General features: G+C 38.8%; 3 protein-coding genes and 1 non-coding gene across 4 annotated transcripts; 2 read left to right on the top strand and 2 right to left on the bottom strand.

Annotated features, from left to right (window-relative positions):
* Window positions 1-1,483: 1,483 nt before the first annotated feature.
* On the bottom strand, window positions 1,484-2,623 carry LOC121746096. Its single transcript, XM_042140015.1, has one exon. The coding sequence runs from the start codon at window positions 2,621-2,623 to the stop codon at window positions 1,484-1,486; it is 1,140 nt and encodes a 379-aa protein (XP_041995949.1).
* Window positions 2,624-2,746: 123 nt separating this feature from the next.
* On the bottom strand, window positions 2,747-3,733 carry LOC121746095. Its single transcript, XM_042140014.1, has one exon. The coding sequence runs from the start codon at window positions 3,731-3,733 to the stop codon at window positions 2,747-2,749; it is 987 nt and encodes a 328-aa protein (XP_041995948.1).
* Window positions 3,231-3,337, top strand: LOC121746312. Its single transcript, XR_006039012.1, has one exon. It is a non-coding gene; the product is annotated as a small nucleolar RNA R71 (small nucleolar RNA).
* Window positions 3,734-5,978: 2,245 nt separating the features above from the next.
* On the top strand, window positions 5,979-10,517 carry LOC121745008 (outer envelope protein 80, chloroplastic-like). The gene is made up of 16 exons (XM_042138747.1): window positions 5,979-6,740; window positions 6,837-6,930; window positions 7,037-7,119; window positions 7,258-7,352; window positions 7,440-7,509; window positions 7,664-7,757; window positions 7,856-7,940; window positions 8,035-8,070; window positions 8,235-8,388; window positions 8,448-8,588; window positions 8,893-8,963; window positions 9,254-9,332; window positions 9,415-9,530; window positions 9,634-9,781; window positions 9,996-10,065; window positions 10,153-10,517. Exons 1-16 carry the CDS (start codon window positions 6,135-6,137, stop codon window positions 10,305-10,307), a joined length of 2,097 nt encoding a protein of 698 aa, XP_041994681.1. The 5' UTR covers window positions 5,979-6,134; the 3' UTR covers window positions 10,308-10,517.
* Window positions 10,518-17,772: the final 7,255 nt, after the last annotated feature.

Below are 17,772 nucleotides of genomic sequence, written 5' to 3'. Positions count from 1 at the left end.
TCATCCCCCTAGAACTTCAAGTCAAGATGCACTTCAAAGTAAGTCCGAGCATACGATCAAACAACTCAAACCGTCATCATTGACTCATCAAGCACTACTAATCACATAGACTCGCAGATTTCAAACCGAACTTCTTTAACTCTACCAAGCTATTTACACACATCCACAAACATCAACGATTAGGTCCAAGGTCTTATTTCAAGGTTGTAATGGGGCTAGGGACGAGGTAGGATAAGTATGGATAGTGAGCTCAAAGGCTACACATTTGAGTGCCAAAATCTTCCCTCCTACAACATCCTTCCAACGATCGAACAACCAAAAATTTACAACCCAACTCACACTCCCCCAAACTTGAGATCTATTCTAGACAAGATTACATCAAACAATTGTCGAAGCTCTATCTTTATTTCATCAACTTATTATTTCTTTTTCTTTTTCTGTTTTTGTAAAGACCTCGACTTTTGCGAATTTGGAGGTCGTCTTTTTTTTTTTTTTTTTAAGAACTTCATTCTTTTCACGTTACATCAAGTCTAGAGAAGTCTACTCTTTACAGTCCACCACCCCCACACTCACAACTCAAAACACCAAGCTCAACTTGTATTTAGCACCCAAATAGTAGCAAGGTCAATTGATGAGGCTAAAATTAGGCTTTTTTCAGTGGCTAAGTGTTTGGCTAAGTGTTTACACAAAGAATAAAGAAGTAAGCTCAAGGTGGCTTCTAGGGGATCATGTGATGGACTAGGCATGTGATCATTTGGCCATAGAGTTCATCCTAGTGCCTTATCCTCCCAAATCGTTAACACAAACGAACGCAAGCACTTCACTCGATCAAGCAAATGAATCCAGAATAATTTCCACAAGTCATGCGATTTTCATACTCTCCTCAACTCAAGAAATCGGATGTAATCACGACATGCTTTTCAAATAGATTCATGCACCCATTCCATTCATCCTAGGCTTCAAAGTTCAAGTAAAATTAAGCACAATTTCCCAACCAGAAAGCCGAAGATCTAACATGCACCCGTCAAATACATAAATTCAAAACATTTTAGCATATAATACACCCAAAAAAAAAACATGCATCATGCATAAAAATCATTCAACTTCAAACAACCCCCCCAAACTTGAATGCGTCATTGTCCTCAATGCATGCAAAGAAGAACATAAAAAGTAAATGGACAGAGTACTCCCCCAAACTTGGCATGATATCCATAGTGCAGTCGGGTGGGAGGGTGGGTGTAAAAATCCTTTGCAGGTGTGCTTCCTCCTAAGCTCCAATCCTAACTCCCAGTTGCTCCTACAAAAAGAACAAAAACTACAAAAAGAAACACTCAATTCAAAATAAATGTTAGAGGAAAGAATTGAGCAAACAAAACCTCTAACATATGAAATCAAAAATAAAAACAAAAAAAACTTGGGTTGCCTCCCAATCAGCGCCTTTGTTTATAGTCGTTGGCTCGACCTTCTTCATCCTTGTCTACCTCTATCCAGGCTCCAATAGGCGCTTCCCCGCCTTCTCTTGCTTGATCACCACATTCTCTCCATCTACTCGAAACATGACCGTATTTGTCTTGGTCTCTATCACAACATCACCGGTTGCTAAAAATGGCCTACCAAATAGGATAGACATATCCTTGTCCTCTTCCATCTCTAGGACAATGAAGTCAACCGGGAGTACAAATCTATCAACCTTCACCAAGACATCCTCGATGATACCTTTTGGTTTCACAATTGAATGATCCGCCAATTGTAGGTCAATGTCGATTGGTTCAATCCTCGCTTCTAGACCGATTGACCGTGCGGTTTTCAGAGCCATCAATGATATTCCCGAGCCTTGATCAAGTAGGCACTTTGGGAACTTCTTATCTCCCATCTCACATGGGATCACACAACTTCCAGGGTCTCTTCTCTTTGCCGGCATCTTTCCCTTCACAAATTGTGAGCAAAATGCGCTCAATATCACCACACCATCGTCTTGTATCTTCTCCTTTTTCGCAATAAGATCCTTAAAAAACTTGGAGAATTTAGGAAAGTGTAGGAACAAATCCACCAGGGACACATCTACATTAACTTTCCTGATAATGTTCATCATCCAATCGAGTCCTTTCTCTTGAATTATTTTCCTACCCTTCTTCTTATTCTCGACTGGGAAAGGTGGTGGCGGGATAAAATCTGGAAAATTAAATGGACACTTCGGGTCCATTGCCGGACTTAGTGGATTCTTCTTGTGGATATCACTCATGGTTGACTCTTCTTTTTCTTGTTGACATTCCCTAGCTTCGGTAGTAGCCCACTCAATCCCCTCGTCCGCCCCTGCGTGCGAGGTTTGTGAGCCAAACAACTTGTCCGCCCCTGCGTGCAAGATGTTCGAGCCATTTTGTGCATCTAGCATGATTGGAGACTCAAGATCCTTTCCACTTCTTAACTTAACTGACTTGCACTGTTCAAAACCTTTAGGATTGGGCACCGTATCACTCGGGATAGCATTAGGAATTCTTGTGTGAGATGCTGTAGCAATCTGCCCAATTTGAGTCTCAAGATTCCTCAATGTAGCCTCTAACTGCCCAAATTTTTCCACGGTCTTTTCTTTGAAGTAGTCATTCTCCTTTTGACTCTTAGTCATAAACGAGAGAATCTGTCCCAATTGATCCTCGACTGATGGCTTCTTCTCATAACCCGGAGGTTGAGTGTTGTTCCTCCATTGAGTCCCCGAAGTGTTGCTAGGACCAGCTTGATTCCAGGTTGCTTATTGAGGCCTCCAATTCTGCTGATTGTTGTATTGGTTGCTTTGGTTGAAACCTTGATGATGGTTACCGATGTAGTTCACGTCCTCCACTGGTGGCCCTTGAAGACTTGGACATTGATCAGTGTGATGTCCACCTTGACACAACCCACACTTCATAACGGTCACTGCTTGAGGTTGAGGAGTTAGGTGAAGAGATTTCACTGCTTTCGTCATTGAAGACATCTGGGTACTAATGTCCGCCAATTGAGCCTCAATGGCTGTCACTCTTTCCGCATCTTTGGTAGCACCAAATGTATCTCCTACCTTCTCAGCCGCTCTTCTTGGATTATGCCAATTCCTTTGGTTGTTCGCCAACCTTTGGAACAGGGCTCTCACTTCCTCGTGAGTTAAGTCGTCCAAGTTCCCATTAGAGCCTGCAGTCACCAAGCCCGTGCCTTCATTATTGAGTCCCTTGTAGAACTTGAGTAGCTCATGCCCTGGAGCAAGACCATGGCTCGGGCATTTCCTAAGCAATTCAGTGAACCTCTTCCACGCTTCCGCAAAAGACTCATCATATTTCTGTCGGAAGGTAGTGATCTCCTCTCTCAACTTCTCAATCTTCATCGGAGAGTTATATTCCAAGAGGAACAACATCTTCAACTCTTGGAATGTGGCTATGTTGTATCCCGGAATAGAATCATACCACGCCCGTGCTTTATCCCTCAGTGAGAAAGGGAATAAGGCCCTCTTAATCTGATGATGGTCCACATTCGGGGGTCGATGAGAGTTCGTCAATTCATAGAACGCGTTGAGGTGGCTCATCGGATCCTCATCGTCTCGCCCATGGAAGAGATTTCCCCCGTTCACCAAGCTAATGTAATGAGGAGGAATGTTCACGTTGTCATTCGCGTAGGCGAATTCTCCTAGAAAGTCGACTCCCGACCTAAGAGTGTCACCGAACCTTCCTCCAGGTGGTGGGACAGCGTTGTTGTTATTATTGTCGGCCATCGACTCAGCTTCTAGATCACTGTCACTACTTTCAAACAATGGGTTATCTCTGATTGGACTCGGCGAATCCTGTTGAATTTCAAACCCGGCTGAACTTCCTGACCCTTTCCTTCTTTGATAACAGAGTAGTCCAAACGGTGGTGTACCCTGTGATCGCGTGTGCATTCACTTTTTTTTTTTTTTTTACCTACACAACAGAAAATACACCAAGCACAAGCACAAAATATTCCTATTACCGAAAGCGAGACCTCTCGACAACTTCGGGGTAAGTACTATCAAAAGTGTGTGCTTAAGTGAAAAACTAAACTACCTACAAACTAAACTAAGAGTTAGCTAAATATTACCTAAAATAATACACTCCTTCGTCTTCAAGTCCGGACGTGGTAGATGGCTATCACACCGTAGAACACGAACAATGTACCTAAAAAACTCAAAAAGAAAAATCAAACAAAACGAAATAAAAACTAAAACAATTAAGCATAAACAAGCTATTGCCTCCCCGGCAACGGCGCCAAAACTTGATGCGGTATTTTAGAGTTCTCAAACAAAGTATAAAGATTATCAAGTTCAATTATTTAAACTCTAATAATACTACACTACTGCAAGAATACAGTATCGTAGTAGTATTTCGAGTGTCGATCCACAGGGAGACGAGATTGCTTACACTTAATAAGACGACACAAAGCATGTAAAGATTTTGTTTTGATTTTGAGAAGGTTAACTAACTTAAGCTACTAAAGTGAGGTTTTTAACACGTGAAAGACAAGTCACTCCAAGTTGCTCTCTAAGCTTGCGTTGTTACACACCATTACAACGAACCATATGACGGGATTAGAATTATCAACCTAATCGCGTGCACTGAACATGTCTACGACGTATAGTTCACAGTCAGCTGAACACTTGTTCCATGAACCAGCTTTCAACGACATTTAATTCCTGCAGACGCGCGGGAACAAACGTCGTCTACTATAATTACTTACCTAATCCACTATCAATTTATCCCCTGAACAGTTCTAAATCGATAGCATACCAACAAACGATCAATCCTAAGCTATGTTAAAGAGACGATAGTTAAGATTTAACAACACTACATCATTAGCAAAAAACGTAGCATTTTAATTATCAAACACATTGTTGGTATCGAACATACGATTCAAGGTGTTAAAACAAATGCACAAGCCTAGATTACAACTTGGAGCAACAAAGAGAGTCTAGCCTATACACATAGTAGAATGTAGAAACAAAACCATAGGTGTGTGGCTCTCTTCGAGTGGAGTCGGGATTCGGGAATTGATGGTTGGAATAATGGTCGGAATGCCTTCCTTCTCTTCTTCCTCTCCTCCTTTCTCTCCCTCTGTCTTTTTCTATGTATCTCTCCCCCCTCACCATCCGTTTCCTTTTTCTTTTTATTTCCCAGCAAAACTGCTGAGAAAACTGCTGAAATGCAGTTGAACCACCAAACGCCCGACCGGGCGAAATTAGAAGGGATAATCGCCCGACCGGGCGAAAGGCTTCTGGATGGCTCGCGGGAAACGCCCGACCGGGCGTTTTGTGTCTTGAAGAATCGCCCGACCGGGCGAACTTTCTGGACTCTCCTCATGCTTTTACGCGTTTCGCCCGACCGGGCGTTTTGAAGCTCATAATCGCCCGACCGGGCGTAGTTTCTGATCTCTGCATGCTTTGCCAATTTCACCCGGCGAACTTCCAGCTTCCAACCCTCCTAAACTTCAATACAAATACAACTTGATGAGTTATAATTAACATAAAAGTGTGTAGTTTAGGGGGGAAAGTATAGGAAATATGCTTCGCATCATATAGCTCCAAATGATAGACAAATATGATACTGGAAGTGATCTCAATTACAAAATAAATGTCGGAGGCATGGTTAAACCGGAACTCTTAGTTCGGCTCATAATCGGACCGATGGTTTCAATTTTGAAACCATAATCTTCTTTCGTGGGCATACATGTTCTACCGGTCTATCTCTAGTTTGTGAATTTTATAGTGAATTTGAATTGGTGATAAATTTTTACACAAATTGAAACACATCTGGAAAAATCATGAAAAAAAGAGGAAAAAACAATGAATAATAACTAATTAATTGAAATATTAAGTCATTAAATTTAGATAAATTATGATCAATTTTGTGAAGTTTGAAAATGAATCTTTTAAGTATGTGGAGTAGACGAGTAGTATTTAAATTTAAATTTAAATTTAAAGACGTAAAATAGGAAATTTTATACTGTCATTGGGCTTCTGCACATAGTGATAGCTCAAAATCCTAGTTGAGAGTGAAAATGTCGGATTACATGTAGAAATTGCTTCCGCAGCTTAACCGAAATCGGTAAAACCCTCTAAACCCTCCAAATCCAAAGAGGGTTCCGCAATTTCGCCGCCGAATATGACCAAAACCGACGAGGTTCGCTTCATCTCCTCCGCCGTTAAACTGCCGCCGTTCTCCCCGCCTCCCCGCCGCCACAACCTCTTTTCTTCCGCGCGCAGCAATTTTGCCAAGTTGCCCTTCAATTTCAACTTCAATTTTGATTTCAATGCCGATTCCCGGCCGATCAATTTCATCTCCCAATTCTTAAAAAACCAACCTTTTGTCAAGAAGAATCACATTCTCAACGCGGCTTTTAACAAACCCCCACTCTTCTGCTCCGCCGCATTAGCCTTGTCCGACTCGGCACCTGCGCCGGCGCAGTCGAAAGGCGGAGATGAGGCGGGGTCCGTGACTCAGTCGAAGAACGTGAGCAGCACTCGCGCCACTGAGGAAGAGAGGGTTCTAATCAGCGAGGTGTTGGTGAGGAACAAGGATGGGGAAGAGCTCGAGAGGAAGGACTTGGAAGCCGAAGCTCTCAACGCTTTGAAAGCTTCCCGCGCGAATTCGGCCCTTACGGTTCGTGAGGTGCAGGAAGATGTACACCGAATTATCGCCAGTGGGTATTTCATGTCTTGCATGCCCGTCGCCGTGGACACCCGCGATGGAATTCGGTTGATTTTTCAGGTATTTGGTCACTTTGGTTTGCTGTTTTTCATTTCGATTATCTGATGGATATTGTAGTTTGTAATAGCTTTGCTTTCAATGTATATCGTTTATAAGGTAGAACAAAACCAAGAGTTTCAAGGGTTGGTGTGTGAAGGAGCTAATGTTCTTCCGGCTAAGTTTATAGAGGATGCATTTCGTGATGCATATGGTGCGTTTTTCTCGTGCTTTTACTTTTTACTCGAAAATTGGTGCCCCTCCACTTCTCAATGTTTCTGATGTTGGACCTGCTCCCGTTGGTGTGTCAAGTTATGCAGGAAAAGTTGTTAATGTCAGGCGTCTAGACGAAGTGATAAACTCCATCGACAATTGGTACATGGAAAGAGGTCTTTTTGGCATGGTTAGTTATGTTGTTTGCTCTTTATATCTCGGAGGCTAGATTGTAACGATGCCTCTCCGTGTCCGTGGGCAGTAATCTTGCTTTTTTGCTATGGTATAGTTTGAACTATGACTTCCTGATATGTATCACTCTTATCAGGTTTCAGGAGTAGAGATTCTTTCAGGAGGTATTATTAAGTTACAAGCCTCAGAAGCAGAGGTCAATGATATCTCCATACGTTTCCTTGATAAGACGTATGTAACTCGTGTTTTCAGTAATTACATATTAAGTGAAGATGTATGTTATTTTGTGATCTCTTGACTTCCATTATTTATGGTTAGTGGTGAGCCAACTGTTGGAAAAACAAGGCCAGAAACAATACTCAGACAACTTACGACCAAGAAGGGACAGGTATTTTCAAAAAAAACTTTAATTCTCTGGTTAGTGGGAAATATCAGAGCCCCTTTAAGAAATTGGAGTTGAAAATGAACTGAATGATGAGATTTCTATTTAATTTTTTATATTCTTGTTTGGAAATTGAATCTTACACTTTTGGGCTATGCAGGTCTACAGTATGATTCAGGGGAAAAGAGATGTTGATACAGTGCTGGCAATGGGTGTCATGGATGATGTTAGTATTATTCCTCAGCCATCTAGTGGTAAATGCCATTTGATGCTTTGTTTAGTGATTAGTGAGTCTGCTTCCATATATTAAGGTGCATAATTTATTCCGTGTTTTAATGTCGCCAACGCTTAGAAATTGGCAAGGTTGATTTAGCAATGAACGTTGTTGAGCGTAAGAGCGGAGGAGGAATTTCTGGAGGTGGTGGAATATCAAGTGGGTATGTAAAATATGCAATTTATGCTGTTGGCAGAATTCTTATGCGTTTTATTTCCTCTTGTTGCTAACATCATCCACATTGATTTACTTTGCAGAATAACAAGTGGGCCTCTAGCTGGACTGATAGGAAGGTAACAACTAGCACTTTGCAGTTTGTTATAAAAAAATCTCTTCCATTTTTAGGGTTTTTAACGATATTCTGATGATCTAATCCAATAGTAAAATGTAATGTTCCATTAACATATCATGGTATTTGAATTTTCACTATGTATCCTTATTATGTGTTTGTTTTCAGCATAGCAATATACCACAAGAACCTCTTTGGACGGAACCAGAAAATTAATCTATCATTAGAGAGGGGGCAAATTGATTCCATTTTTAGGATGAACTACACTGATCCTTGGATTGAAGGAGATGATAAGAGGACGTCAAGAGCAATCATGATACAGGTAACTTTAGCTTATAAATCCTATTTGTACCAAATGAACTTATTCTGAAACACTTTCAGAATTCAAGAACCCCGGGAACTCTAGTCCATGGAAACCAACCCAATAACACTGGTCTTACAGTTGGGCGTGTCACGGCTGGAATTGAGTATAGTAGGCCATTCAGGCCAAAGTGGAATGGAACAGCTGGACTTGTTTTTCAGGTATCATTATGAGAATTTGTGTGTGGATTACATAACATTCCTTTTGTTTCCCTTTTCCTGTTTTGTCTTTCTGGATCATATTAATAATTTAAAGATTCCATTAATTCTACTACTAATTTTTTATTTTTGCTTCATGTCTATGGTAGTATGGTTTAGTAATCTGTGTCTTAAGGATCCCTGAGTATGGGAGTAAATGAATAGTTTTGCAATTCTTTCTCAAACATGCGCCGTTATAGATGTCTCACAGTTAATGATACAACTCTAATAAGGGGATTTCATTAGATTAACCAATTCATTGTTACAGCGTGCGGGTGCTCATGATGAAAAGGGAAATCCTATTATAAGGGACTTCTTTGGCAGTCCACTTACAGCAAGGTATGTATTTTGTTGGCTAATGTAGTTTCTAGGTTCCAAAATTAAGTAAGGGGGCGTTTACTTTGAGTGATAGGATAGATTGATAAAACATTGGATTGAGCATTTGAAGGATAAGATGGCCAAAGAAGTTCAAATTTAATCAATCCATCAAAGTCCATCATAAAACAGTGGATTTAACTTGCGTTATTTTTATCAATCCATCATGTCACTCAAATTAAGTGCCCCTTAAGTGTACACATTGTACTGCAGTCAAATCTATTCATACTGGGAACTGTTGTTCTTTGCTGCAGCGGAAACTCTCATGATAATATGTTACTTGCTAAACTTGAGACTGTATATACTGGCTCTGGTGATCCAGGTTCTACTATGGTCAGTTGCTTCACGTTTGCATTGACTGTCCTCTCACAAATATTAGTATTCAAGTAACTCTTGCAACATTGGCAAAATGCAGTGTGTCGTGAACATGGACCAGGGAATCCCTTTGTCTCCAGAGTGGCTAGTTTTCAACAGAGTAAATGCTCGCTCCAGGCAGGGTTTTTCTGTGGGACCTGCTAAATTTCTCTTTTGGTAAGATGGTTGCTTTAGTTAATCTTTGCTATGGAAACTTTCCAGTACTGCTGATTTTGGATATCTGTGTCACATGTGACTATCACCTTTATGTTTTTAATAGCTTGTCCGGTGGCCATGTTATGGGTAAATTCCCCCCTCATGAAGCATTTCCGATTGGTGGAACCAACAGCGTTAGAGGATACGAAGAAGGAGCTGTTGGATCAGGTCGCTCATATGTGGTTGGAAGTGGAGAAATATCATTACCAGTGGTAAGTTTTGGAACTTTGATTTTGAAACTACTTAGTGTTTGCTGCTGAATTGCTGTACAATATAGCATCATCAACCATATTATTAGCTCTGCAACTGAATCTGCTTGGAATTTCGTCGTCTATTAATTTTAGCCCTACCAGAAACGTTTCCATTGAGTCCCTTCCTTACCAACCAGTGAGTATTTGTGCAGTAATTTATGGTTGCTCTTTGCAGACGGGGCCTCTAGAAGCGGCCATATTCGCTGACTATGGAACTGATCTTGGTTCAGGACCGACTGTTCCAGGTTTGGCTATATTTTACTAGGTTTCTTGTTTATTGTAATTGCATTTCTCATTTTGTGCAATCGCCACACTTTGTGTCTTGCTATCAGGTGATCCTGCTGGGGCAAGAAATAAGCCCGGAAGTGGATATGGGTACGGTGTAGGCGTCCGTGTGGACTCTCCCTTGGGTCCGTTGAGGCTCGAGTATGCATTCAATGATCAGAAAACTGGCCGGTTTCATTTTGGTATCGGGCTCCGTAACTGAAGGTCCTTCATCTTGGCTTCTTCTCATGCCTTGGCAATCTCTTATTCTTATACCACCTCCATCCTTCAAGTTAGTATATTTACGTAGTTTTTTAATTTCGGAGCTTTTTTTCTATCTTTCTAATATTGAGATTTTGTTTTGATTTTTTCCCCCTTTTTAATTGTATTATTGATATTTTTCATATTGCTGAAAATGGCATTAGTTTTGGAATTTGATTTGTTCGATAATATTCCTTTTCTGGAGTCTTGTTACATGGGTGTAAGATAAATTGATTGGTTGCAACTAAAATGAATTTTAAAAGAAAAATGACCATGCAAAAATGTATAAATTGGTAACAAGAAAATCAATTAGTACTTGTTACAAGACTATTTTGAAAATTCAATATCGTAGATAGAAGAATGATTAAAAAGTAACATTGATGTGAAAAAATCACAATTGGGTGACTTATGGGGCAGAGAATTCGGTCGGCCGATCGGTTAACCGAGTCCTCAATTGACTGAAAATGAAGAACCGGAGCCAGAACTGAAATGGATTCGGTTCGGTTCGATTCCTAACCGAATTCGGGTAGGTTCGGTTCCGGTTAACCGATGTAACCGAATTTAAAATAAAAATAAAATGTTGCTGCTAGGATTCGATCTCTTGCCAATGGGTGGGAAATACGGCCAACCAACAACTTGCGCCAATTGCTATTAATGTTTCATATGTTTGTAAAAAAAATATGACTAAAGGCTCATTTTGGTTCTTAACATATTGCGATTTTTTTGATTTTGGTCCAAAACATTATCTTTTGAATTATTCGGTCCCTCACAAATAAAAACGGGTCCACACAGCACACACATCAAATTATCGTCGCCCTTTTCATCTTCTCCTCCCCAAAATCGGTGATTTGGCCCTCACTCCATCAATCGGTGCTATTCTTCCCCGTATTTGATAAATTTCCCGGTTAATATGCTTATTTTTTACAATATTAGAGTAATTGAATACCGTTGTTATTTAGGTTTATTTGGTTTGTAAATTGATGTTGTATTGTTTGGGTTTAAGTGAATTTGTGTATTGTTGAGATAGTTGAAATATTGGTGTTTAGCTAGAGTATAAATTTGATTATAAACCTAAACCCTAGGGTTGTTGTAGCTTAAAAATTGGGCAAATTGATTTGGTTTATGTGGGTTTTGATTTATTTGGGTTTTATTTGGGTTCAATATTTGGTTTATTGAAATTGTTAGGTTGATGTATATTGTATTTTCAGAGACAACACGTCTCTAATAATATATGGGCAGGAGTTCCATCAGAAGACGTACGCTGCCGAAGATTTGAAGGAATCATTTGGGATGTTCCCATACATCCCCGTGTTTTGGCAGTAGTGGACCAGATGTGATTCGGCGGTATATTGAGGTGTGGTCAACCAAAGGACATTGACCACCATCTTATCACCGCATTGATTGAACATTGGAGGCCAGAGACTCACACGTTTCACTTTTCAGTCGGTGAAGCGACTGTGACATTGGAAGACGTGGAGGTCTTATGGGGCCTCAAAGTTGACAGAGAGGCTGTGACGGGTTACATCCCCTCGAAGGATGTGGGATATTGGAAGGACGTGTGTTTGGATTTTCTAGGATTTATACCAGACGCGATGGAGTTGAAAGAAATAGTTTGGAAGTAGACAAGCTTATCAAAACAATTGAGGATTGAGCTGAATGATGAGCACGATGACTACATATATGTTCAGCGGGCTCGTATCTATTGTCTGCTATTACTTGATGGTCTGATGATCCCGAACGCCACCGGAAATAAAATTCCGTTCCTCTACGTGCAATTTTTCATGGATGTAGAACGATGTTCTACCTATAGCTGGGGTGGTGCGACGCTTGCTTGCGTGTACCACAATTTATGTGAAACTGTCGTTGGTAGGAGGACCGATGTCGGGGGAGCTTTAACTTTGTTACAGCTGTGGGCTTAGGAGAGAATCCCAAATATTAGACCGAGGATGCTAAATCCCGAGCATATAGACTACGTACCATGTGCAATCGCGTAAGTTGTTCACTAATTCATTTTCTAAGCTTAATTTTCATCATTTTCTAACTCCACGGCATCAAGGTACTACAAAGCCTCGTTGTTGACGTCTCGAAGTAAACGACGTCTGTTCTTTAATTTGTGCTTTTTAGTAGCAATACCCATTTTCTAAACAAGTCTTTTGACCATGATACCTTTGTGATTCTGCAGCACAATCTTTCTAACATCTACCAAGCAAAATCTGTGATGACCGACATTGGGTTCTTCTTTCCATATGGGAGAATTCATTGCATCTATGATTCACACATGCCTATCAGATATTACACATATCTCATGCTTGGCTACATGAAGTCTAATACGTTCCATAAACCAATTCCAACTTTATATGGTTTCCTCATCAACAATGGCATATGCAATAGGCAAACATTTCTTATTAGCATAAAATCCAACGGCAATAAGAATTTTACCTCGACATCGTCCACGTAGATGAGTTCCATCAACCGTTAAAACTGGTTTGCATAGTTGAAAAGCCTCCACAGTTGGACCAAAAGCCCAAAATATGTACTTGAAAACCTTGTTTATACCGTTGCTTAATCTGTCATCATGCAATCATTCGACAATTGTGCCAGGATTTTGTCTTTGCAACTCATTCAAATAAGCTGGTAAAACTTTGAAATTCCACTCCCACGAACCATATACAAGCTCAATAGCTGTCCTCCGAGCATACCATGCTTTCTTGTAACTAACTTTCACATGAAATTTATTTTCAATATCCGCCACAATTGCTTTTACCTTGTAGCAAGGACCGTTTCTATCTGATGTCGAACACTCAACGCTATCATACCCGACGAAAGATTAGCGTGCCCATTATAATTACGATCCCCCATGCAAGTATGAGCAGTGCTAAACACTCTAATTTGCCAGTGTTCATCATGCTTCCTCAATGTTGCTCGGCACTCCCACAAACATTTCGGTAATGAGGTATCATTCGGATTTCCTTGTGGCCACTTACAAACTGTATGCCATCTCTTTCCTTTACTTTCAACAACTTTATATTGTCGGATTTTTTCCAAATGCCAAAAAGTCACAGCTGACTTCAATTCCAACTTCGTTCTAAATTTAGTATGCAAACCGACATTGCTCGGATCTTTTTCACTCCAATAATGCACATTGGGATCAGCTGACTCAAAGTTTTTTGGATCAAAACTATCATATGGACCTGGTAAGGTGCGAAAATAGTTCATACCAAGCTGTGGGAACTGTGGAACTACTCTTCCTCGTACTGCTCTTCCTCCGACTGTTGTTTCTCCAACCACTGTTTCTTCAACTGCTGTTTCTCCAACTTGAATGGATGGTCTTGAAGCAACAAATTGTTCATCATCCGACGGATCACCATCTGAGTCTGTACTATCCGGGTCGACATCTTCAGAATTATAAGGTGATTGTGGATCAAGAAAGTCGGTTTTATCAGGACCTATTATGTCCTCAACTACATCACAATTGTCATTGTCCCCTAAATGCACGCCTCCAAAATCAAAATCTTGTGTTGCAGCGAAACATGGTTCTTGGCCTTTTGTAGACGTACCAACATCATAACTTATGAGATGATGACTATTTTGTTGAGTAATTGCCGAATACTCAACATATAATTCAATCTGACCTCCCGTAGCCATACTCTCACTAAACATTAGTGGCATGCATACTTCTTCAAGTAGCATACCTATAAACGTGACTGAAGATCCATAGAATATATGACGTCTCCATACTATTTGAACTTTGTTTTCAAATGTGTTTATCCTCATCCTTTCACAAATTGTTTCCACAAGCTTATCGTAGGAAATACTTTCATCCAACATAATGAATACTTTTGCAAAAGGAGGATCATATGAAATAACTGATCCGGGGAATTATCTTTCCACCCCAATATAAATTGACACACCACGTCATACTATCTGCAATAATGTAAAACACAAATAAATATGTTTTATTTTCACATTCATCAGAATATTTCTATTAATTACACTACAACATATAATACCGTAACAATCATCAAATAATTATATAAATTACACTACAATATATACTATCATAACAATCCATCAAATATTGGTAGACTAATGTTTGGAAGAATGAGTCAAAAATTAGACATACTAACCGAATAGGAAGACTAATGTTTAGAAGAATAAGCCAAAATCGAAATCTCCAAGCTCAAATCCACCACCGGGTCGACCCGAGCAAAGGTTTCCTTAAAGAGTGTTTGCCTTAGGGAGGGTTTTTCGCATTTGGGGGAGGGAAAGTGATTAGGGTTCACGCTTATGGGAGAGTTCCCACTGATATTTGGTTCAAGCCAAACACACCTGCCCCGTCGGCGTGTTTGTGGATGGAGACGTCAACTCCATTGGCGTGTCTCTTGGAAAAACGCCAGTGCGGAAGGCGGGTTTAACTTGAATCACGTCAGTATTGAATATCTCTCTATATTGAAACACGCCAGTGGTGAAGGCGTTTTTATTCAAAACACGGCAACCTGCTTGGCGTGTTTTAACAACTACTGTATTTCAATACAATACGACGACATACGGTTCGAAATTGAAAAACGCCAATGTGGGTGGCGTCTTCACTTATAAACGCTCCAGTGAGGGTGGCGTTTTCCCATATATGGAATAGATAACAAAATGAGTACATTTACGTTATTTTAAAAGCAAACTACCCTATAAACCCGATTTTCTCGAGAATATAAGGCGTAGATAAATCCTATGCAATTATGCTTTAAATTATGCATCCATAACTGATAATATCATTCCCAATTTCAGAAAATCCAATATTTCAATTTGCATTCAACATGAAGTTATAAACAAAGCATTAAAAAAACTACCTAGAGATGATGATTCCGGCGGGGGGCAGCAGCACTAATCTACGGCAGTTGCCGGCGGCGTGATTCGTTATGATCAGGGCCCTTTCCGCCGTGTGTATGGGCTTGCTAATATTTTTATTTCTATTTGGGTTCTTGGAATGTTGCATTATACTAGGCCCATCAGGAGTGGCCCAAATTTGGAATTAAATAAGATTCTAACTCCAATCCCTAATTGGGAACTACTCCTTAAAATGTGAAGTGTACAATTGGTAGCATTTCTTAATTTTATTTATGAAACCACAATACAATTGGTAGTATTTCTTAATTTTATTTATGCAACCACAATATTGAATCAAACATACGAAAGTCCACTGTCAATAGGCCAAAATTTTAACCAAACATAATGCAAGTGGAAACTACTCTATCAGTAAATCCTTGAAAAGCCCACCCACCCTGAAAATTATATAAACTCAATTAAATGATGGGGCCATAAGATCCATTAATCTTTGCCTCTTGTTCAACAGTCACTCCATCATAGTAGCCTCCTCCAGTGGCGGACGCAGAAAAAAATTATGGTAGGGGCTAAACTGAATATATTTTCTTGTCCGCGAATAATATCTCATATTTTCTTATAGTTTGTCGTCAAAGTATGATTATATCCATATCATATTATACTTCTCCTTTTTGGAGTTCAGTTTCATATTTCATTAACTTCCATTACTCAAATTTTACGTAAAATTAATATATAAACTGGAAGTGTTATATAAATTTCATTAATTATTTCCATTCATTTTTCTCAATAATTCTTAAAACTCAAAAATAGATAAAATAATAAAAATTAAATAATATATCACAGACGGAGAGAATATCACGGACGGAGATAATATTCTTTTAGTAATATATAGCATATATATATATATGAGAAAAATATATACGTTGCAAATAAAATATTAGAGTTTCAATTAAAACACCTCAAACTCTAATCCTATAATTACAAACTCTAACCATGACATCTTAAACTTAAATTATGTAAAGATCAATTATTTTTCAATCAATTACACACATTTAATCCATGAATTTTTTTTCAATCTTCATTCTTAATTTTTATACTACTAACTTAAATATTAAAAATTGTTATAAAATGCTATTTACTTAATTGAATTGAAAAGAAAATGAATTAAAAGTTTAATTAATCACCAAACATAATTACAAAATAGAAGTATGAACCAATTATAAAATGTGAGACACGCACTACTCTAATTTATAAAGCTAAAACAACACTATTTAAAAATATCATTTATAGTAGGAGTATTATATATTGACTTTGGGAATTGAGTCATCTTCTTCCCCAAAAGCTATGTCAGCCATTTTTATTTAACGTACAGATCAGTAAAGTTGCATCTCCTTCCTCACGAACGCACACAACTACTATTTTTAAATTTCAACCCTTCCTTCCATTCAACTTTTAAAGATTTATTTTTCGCCGCAATTAATTTGGTGAGGGCAGATAAGAGTACTTGAAATATTTGAAAATTTTCAAAGTAGAAAAAAACACAAAAAAATGCTTCTTGGGCGGGGCTTAAGCCCTTCCCCTCCCTTACTGTGTCCGCCAATGGGCTCATCAGCTCATGTTTGGTCAATTATGAAATTTGAAATTTCATGTTTAACTATATATTACTTTCATTAGTTAGGTGTTGCCTTTATTGACTATACTTACATTATTTAGGAATTTTGCATCTATATATCGACAAATGAGCTAAAGCAAATCTATTCCCACTATTGCCATGCCATGTAAGCATATGAGAAATCATTCAAATGCTAATTCGATATATTAAACACTATATGACAAACAACCACAATTTTAAAAATATGAGATGTTGGTGCTGTGACACAATTGGTTGGTGTTTAGTCAATTGTTCAATAATGGAATTAGTGTTGATCGGTAATAGTAGTAATACATTACAAACGTCCCTAATTTTCAAAGTGAGAGTATGTCAATAAATTTGTATCCATTATTTAATGAATCTAGGCTGTCTTGGTTTAAGTGTTTTTCCATTAATGAATGAAATCTAGTCTGTCTTGGTTTAAGTGGTTTTCCATATGATGATCATTAAAATTTTCAGTGCTCTCCCTTATTTAATTTGGAAAAATTCTAAACATTGTACCATGAATCGATTTGTCTTGGAACTGTAAGCATAACCATGCATTGTGTATATAACTATACATACTTATTGATATAATTTAAGTCATTTACGGTAAAATTCATTTAAGAATGTTCAGTTATTCAATACTCCATTAAATTTACCTTAGATTGTTTTTGAGTTAGAATTAACCTAAATTAACCAAAATTGTCACAAAAGAGGATGAAGTATGTTATCGACTCTATCAAATTGAACAACATTCGTAATATTCAATTTTATCTCTTCCATCGAACCAAACAAATGTATTTCTCAAACGACTAGCTTCTCATTTCAGTTTAAGGGACATTCATACGAAAGTGGGGTGTCAAAACGGGTACCCGCGGATACCCAAACCCGATTTTGCGGGTACCTGTACCCGAAAATTGCAATATTATACTACCCAATTCTGACCCGTATAATTATA

Source organism: Salvia splendens, chromosome 8 (genome assembly GCF_004379255.2).
Source record: "Salvia splendens isolate huo1 chromosome 8, SspV2, whole genome shotgun sequence".
NCBI lineage: Eukaryota > Viridiplantae > Streptophyta > Magnoliopsida > Lamiales > Lamiaceae > Salvia > Salvia splendens.
The sequence above is the reverse complement of the archived record's forward strand: the minus strand, read 5'-3'. Positions and strand labels throughout refer to the sequence as shown.